General features: G+C 37.2%; 1 protein-coding gene across 2 annotated transcripts; it reads right to left on the bottom strand.

Moving 5' to 3' along the window:
* Nucleotides 1-902: 902 nt before the first annotated feature.
* LOC7462611 (uncharacterized) lies at nucleotides 903-6182 on the bottom strand. 2 transcript variants are annotated; one of them, XM_024605652.2, is made up of 13 exons: nucleotides 5812-6182; nucleotides 5436-5474; nucleotides 5183-5325; nucleotides 4876-4951; nucleotides 3650-3947; nucleotides 3443-3552; nucleotides 3282-3329; nucleotides 2989-3198; nucleotides 2622-2723; nucleotides 2299-2432; nucleotides 1950-2082; nucleotides 1228-1347; nucleotides 903-1148 (listed from the first exon to the last, which is right to left on the bottom strand). In XM_024605652.2, exons 1-13 carry the CDS (start codon nucleotides 6006-6008, stop codon nucleotides 1124-1126), a joined length of 1635 nt encoding a protein of 544 aa, XP_024461420.1. In that variant the 5' UTR covers nucleotides 6009-6182; the 3' UTR covers nucleotides 903-1123. The 2 variants fall into 2 exon arrangements, with proteins under 2 accessions (XP_024461420.1, XP_002310726.2); XM_002310690.4 differs by having other exon boundaries at nucleotides 1228-1356; nucleotides 5812-6180.

Below are 6182 nucleotides of genomic sequence, written 5' to 3'. Positions count from 1 at the left end.
CATCTGATTGAAATTAAAAAAATACAGATGCTCAATTAATTGAATTTGTAGCAAGGAAGTTCTTTTAACGAAAACACACCATGCAAATCATGGGTTTAGCCTAGATTTTATGTGCAATACTCCACATTTCGAAACAGGCTCTCTAGTATGTGCTTGGAACGCACTTTAGGAGAAGGTTTTATTACGGAGTTGATGGAATTGCCACGCCACTCCAGTAAGGGAAAAAAACAAAAAGAAATTATTACGGCCACAATTACACCTTCCAAACGTCTAATGATGAAAAATCACATACCATTCTGCTTTTTGAGACCGAGTATCCAAAGATACGACTTTCCCGTCTCCATTTTTGTCGTTGATAATTGACATAAAGCTTCCACTAATTTCAAGAAGCAAATTGGTTTTAACTCCTGTCTATTCCAGGACGCTCCTTCCTCTAATGGTATATATCTCAAAGGCTCTGCGAAACATGATTGCCTCTATTGACCCCAAAACAAATCCAAATATCCTTGGCAAGCAAATCCCAATCCAGATTTAATTATTTCCACATCTCACTATCTCGATCGTCCAAGCCCAGTAGAAGCCAATCCTGTGTACAGTGAATCATGAATGTTACTCGTCAATGGACACAGCATTCCAAGCAAGCTTTGAATGTCAAAACTCACATGGTCTATCATGGAGGCCTCGGCCTACCCTCGTTAAGTACAATTAATGGAAATCCATTCCCTCTTAAGAATCAACTACTTCTAGGTCAGAAGTTTTTAACAGCCTTCTTGTATCAACACCAAGGTCTAGGCCGCGTTATCTGCTTTTGCACGAGAGTGGTACATGCAACCCTCTCAAAGCTTTAAAGAATGATTACACACACAAACACGCTCCTGCACATTATCATATTGCAACCACGGTAGGAAAATAGTAGATGCAATTACGTGAAGAATCAAACACACCAGATTACAAAAATGGCTCTGACTCGTACTTTCATCTCTGCCTTGAAAATCACTGCAGGTTACAAAACAGAAGGCGAAGCAAAGCACCGCTACTAACCACTACTATATGAAAGAACATAGCACTATAAACATAAACATAATAAATCTTGATGCCAGTAGCCAGCTTTACAGATTATGCATCAGTATCTTGATCGGCTTCTTACCCTGTGACGTTAGGCATCTAGTTAGTCTGCAAGTTGATTTATATCAAGCAAAAGAACGAGAAACTTGACATGATTATTACCTTGGTGAGCGGGAATGAGAGTGTGAGCGGGAGTGGGTGCGTGTTCGGGACCGGGATGGAGAGCGGGAACGGGAATGATATTTTCGAGAGCTCCTACTTCTACTTGGACTTCTACTGGACCTGTGTCTTCTGCAGAAATACATATCATTGGACAAACAGAAAAATACAAGTTCATTTTAAAACAATGTTCTGATCCACAGCAAAGAACACAAAAGGAATACATTTGATCATATATCATAACATGGCTTATTTCACCTTGTCATAAACTGACACAACTATCTCCATCACCTCTAACAAATATCAATTTTGCGGTCTAAACTGATATTGAACATACTTTTACAGATTGTCACAATATGAACACTAAACTGATATTGACTAGCCTCGAAGAGGGGAAAAAAATAATGAAAGCAAAAAAAAAAAAATGATGTAAAACTGTTGCAGACAATGCAGAAAAAAACAATAACAATAACAATAACAATAACAATAACAATAACAATCGGAGTCCTGAGTGTTAAACCAATGTCAAACAGTGATTATCAGCGAAAAAATGCAAGCAAAACTCATGGATTTACAAGATATGTTCCTACATTGAGATAAATTCTCTCTTTTTAAAAATACACACAAGATAGATCATTCCCACTCAATATCTCAAACAATCACAAAGATGAATAAGCATGTATAAGATGCTACTCAAATTCCTTGAAATAAAGCATGGTAAATACCTTGGCGGAGAACGACTCCTGCTATGGCTGCGACGTCTATATCGACTCAATTGATTTGTTTCTGCAAGTTTCTCTTGCCTATGGCGCTCCTGCTCTCGTTTCTTGGCCATTTCGGTAGCAGTATCTTTTTTTACTGCAGATGAGAAAAACAAAAAAGACTCATAACAGTTAGAAAGTGCAAGGAACCTGTTCCCCTTCCTAAAATCAAAATCCCCAGGCCAGGTCAAACAAAGAGGAAAAAAAAAATATCAAGTTTCTTAAGCAAAAGCCATCCATTGTCAATGCCACTGATGGATATTAGAGAAACGTTGAGCTGCACAGCTATAAATACATATAATTTAGGTCATACTTTGTTTGTTTAGCTGCTTGCTCATTATCCTTTTGAGTCTCTCCTGAGGAGTTTCTTTTTTCTCTCCTTGTTGCTGCTTCAAAGGACCCCCAGAAGTACTCGCCTTCGCTAATTTTGCTAATCCAGATGATGCGCTGTTCAAAGGAGAAAATATTAAAATTGAATCATAAACAAAAAATCATAAATTCATTGAGCAAAGTAAATGGCCAGGAAAAGAAGCACGGGCATATATTCGAAGGAAACCATCTAGACATCATATCCATCAAGTTACATATAACAGCTAAAATTCACGAGAATCATAAATATCAGTCCATGCGCAATACCTTACTGCTGGTTTTGATACTTTTGTGCTCTTATCATTTTCAGGGGATACACCAGATGCAGGATCAATATGCAATGCCTCGAGTATGTGACCAGATGACGCCCTGTGGGAAATCACAAGCATTAGACATACCATATTTCAATAGTTGTGTGAAACTTGGAAGCAATTAGATTAAGCCTGTTCCAGGGAAGATAAGAGCTTCAGAAGGAAGCCTCCTTTCCACTCCATCTTGTCAGTTAGGAAGATAACCCTAGAGTGATATATTCTAAACCACAAATGTTTCCTTCAGGTAACAAAATGGGTAAGCTGCAGCACAGTAAAGACTGTCCAATCTATCTTTGCAAGAATTAAAGGTCAAGTGCTCCGACCGGTTCAGCACATCAGCCTGTGATGGAGGAGATGGTGGTGGAGAATATCCTCCAAGCTTTGGCTCATCCCTGTCACAAGGGCCCCCAAATTCGGTGATGTATTCTATCTTAGGAGTCCTTGATTTACTATGGTGAATTTCATCAAGATGCCCTCCACGAGTATAACGCCTAGAATGTGATGGTGAATATGAGCGTGATCTGGATCTTGATCTGCAAATGCAGAGCAATGAGAAGCATCATTAACATAACATAAAGGAAATTCCAAATGACAGTCTCTGAAAGACCAGATATACCTTCTGGAGCGAGAATAAGCTTCATAAGTTGGACTTCGTCTAGATTCACTGTACAGTAAAGGAAAACATCATTATCATAACATAATAGCATGTGTTTAGTGTTGTCTTCAAATAGAACGATTTCTTATAGTTTTGAGAAAGCAGAAGTTAGCGTTTTCTACCGGTAGGGATCATGATGCAGCACTCTTGTTCCTGTTATTCTAGCAGCTTCTCTCTCTCTTTCCCTTTCTATCTGAGAAGCTTTCCTTCTTTCCTTGCGACTCATTTTCCTCTGAAATTAGTAGTTTATACAAATGAACATGTAGTAATTGGATTATTGTTACAAGGAAACAAGAGGAAATTCCAAATGACAGTCTTGCCAAACTTACAATTGCAGGATCGCCTTTGATAACTTCCTTCTGTCTTTTCTCTTCTTCTTTTGCCTTTTTATCCATGTAAACAAGCCAGCCATACCTTTTCACTCCAAATTCTTTTGCTATTGTTTCCATTCCCTCATCATTGCTGTCATCGCTATTAAAATCTTCATCATCATCATCATCTTCATCTTCACTTTCACTGTCATCACCATCTGAAAAATGTGTTTCCTCTTTTCCATCCCCATCATAAGAAAACCCGACTTGGGAATAAGGACCTTTGCTAGCAGGAGGTTGTTGTGTCTGAGAATTACTGCATTTATGTGTAAAAACAATTGTAACTAGAGAAGAACACAAATGGCCAAAGCTATGCATTAAAAGGTACACCAAAAAGTTGGACAAAGCCAGATCATCACTAACATAGAACTGCAACAAATTACCAAAAGCTTTAAAAAAGTAAACCATAATAGATCAGACCCAACAGTATATCAAAGCAAAACAAAAATGATGCATAATAGTAAAATTAAAATAGCAAAGATACAAAATTTCTGGGTCAATGAAGAAAACTCTCATTTCTTGTAGAAATCAAATCAACTCGAGTTTTTCACAACATATACCCCCAACAAATAAAAATGGGAGCCACCTTTGAAATCTGGTCAAGGAAACAATTTGAGTACCCTGTTCATGGCCTCCACTGACAGAAAAACATATTTTATCAACAATGTAGCAATTTCAAATATAAAAAACAAACACAGCTAAGAGGTCTTAACATGCTCAGCATATCACTGACAAATCAAAACCAACTATGTTTTCCTTGAGTGCAGAGCACCCCGGTTGTGCTAAATAGTCATTTCCCAGGTTAGCGAGAGAAAACAATGCTATTAATGTGCTCACAATTCAAAGATGTGGGAGAAAATGGTTGAGCAAAAAATGTATTTTACCATTATAGGAAATTAGCTTCGAGAAGATTCCTTGGAGACACAAGTGAAATGAAAGTCTTACATCAATATATACACATTCATTTGAAATTAATCACAATAAAGAAACATTTGTCCAACACATCTAAAGCATGCAAAAATTATCTAAAAGCATGCTCTCATGAGTATTTGTCTAAACAAGTTATGCCAAGCATGTTTGTTAAGATTATTTTTAGTTATAGCCTGATGAGGAGTGAAAGAGAACTTAATTCACCAAAACACTCGCTACAATTAGTGTGCTAACTCATGGAGAGGAAGATGAACCTGTCTGAAGCAAACGGAGTGGTAAACTTTGCCTCAAGCTCTTGATATACATGCTGCAAACCCTCATCATCAGTAACTGTTAACATGTAAGTGCAAAGTCTCTCCATTAGTAATTGTCAGCACACAATTTAAGTTGTGGAACTGATTTTGAAACAAGGACACTCTAATCAACACCATAAAGGTGGATAGCCTTGGTGTTTATGGTTTTTTTTTTATACTTATAAATGGAAGGCAATGTATGAAAAAAAAAATTCATGAAACAAGAATTGTATACATAATCATCAAAAAATAAAAAAAAAGTACCGACATCCTCTACGTCGATGCTTAATTAAATCCCGATAACGCTCAAAATTAACAAACTCTTCAAGTTCTTCTTCTTCTTCCGATTTCTGCAGGGCCCGTCGGGTCCCAGACTCCCGTATAAAATCAAGTAAAGCACGGCCATCAAATCTGTCAAATAACAAAAAACCACAGATGCATCAATCACAAATGTTAAGACAAACAATGAATCTACAGCAAAATAAAAGAACATAAGGCATAAAAACAGAGAGAGAGTTCACCTGTCAATAAGAACATCCTGTTTTCCATTCCAAGGTATCCTGAGAATTTAAAAGATTAGTCCAAATCAAACAATGTCACTGAATGCAAGAATAAGATAAAACAGCTACAACTCAGTCAGAAATGCAATTTTACACATCAAAATTCAATCAAACATTGATATAAAAACGAGCTCTAAGCTATCCATCAAGCTCCCTTCTTTTTTTCAAATTTCATATATTAATTTTTCAAACACAACATTATGCATTTAAAAACTTTAAATAAAATATTTTTAATTGACAACAGGATTCATTATGATCAATTAATGGTTACAACGAAATTACCAAAAAAAAATTGTCAAATTACAACAACATTTTTTTAACAAAAAAAGTAACATACAGGCCTTGCTGGTCATGTGTGGCTTGATAGAGACCATCGTCCCGATACATGCGAGATCGATTGCCGATAAGTTGAATGGATTGCATTGGATCGCCTCTTCTCTTGGCCAAAAAGACGGCTCGTCGTTGTGCTCTCTTTCGAGCTGCGTCCATCATGTCGTGTACTTTCTTCTCTGATCTTCTTGCTTCGTGCCACATCTTTCAGTAACTGAAGGAACTGGAATTCCTTTAATCTGAACTCGAACTCAAACCCTAACCCTAATTTCACTGAATTTAGTTAGAGCTCTGGCGATCCTAAAGACGACGAATTTGATGTTGAGGTGTTTTTCTTTTGTTTTACTGTGAGTGGCTTGGAGTTGTCTAAGGAGGGGT

This window comes from Populus trichocarpa, chromosome 7 (assembly GCF_000002775.5).
Source record: "Populus trichocarpa isolate Nisqually-1 chromosome 7, P.trichocarpa_v4.1, whole genome shotgun sequence".
Taxonomy (NCBI): Eukaryota; Viridiplantae; Streptophyta; class Magnoliopsida; order Malpighiales; family Salicaceae; genus Populus; species Populus trichocarpa.
The sequence above is the reverse complement of the archived record's forward strand: the minus strand, read 5'-3'. Positions and strand labels throughout refer to the sequence as shown.

Bases quoted from the DNA above. Each gene is read 5' to 3' on its own strand.
- LOC7462611 (XM_002310690.4), bottom strand. From the start codon at position 6,008: ATGTGGCACGAAGCAAGAAGATCAGAGAAGAAAGTACACGACATGATG. The intron at 3,199-3,281 runs GTATATCTGGTC...CTGCATTTGCAG, and splicing joins GCTTATTCTCGCTCCAGAAG to ATCAAGATCCAGATCACGCT. The intron at 1,149-1,227 runs GTAATAATCATG...CTAACGTCACAG, and splicing joins TCTCATTCCCGCTCACCAAG to GGTAAGAAGCCGATCAAGAT.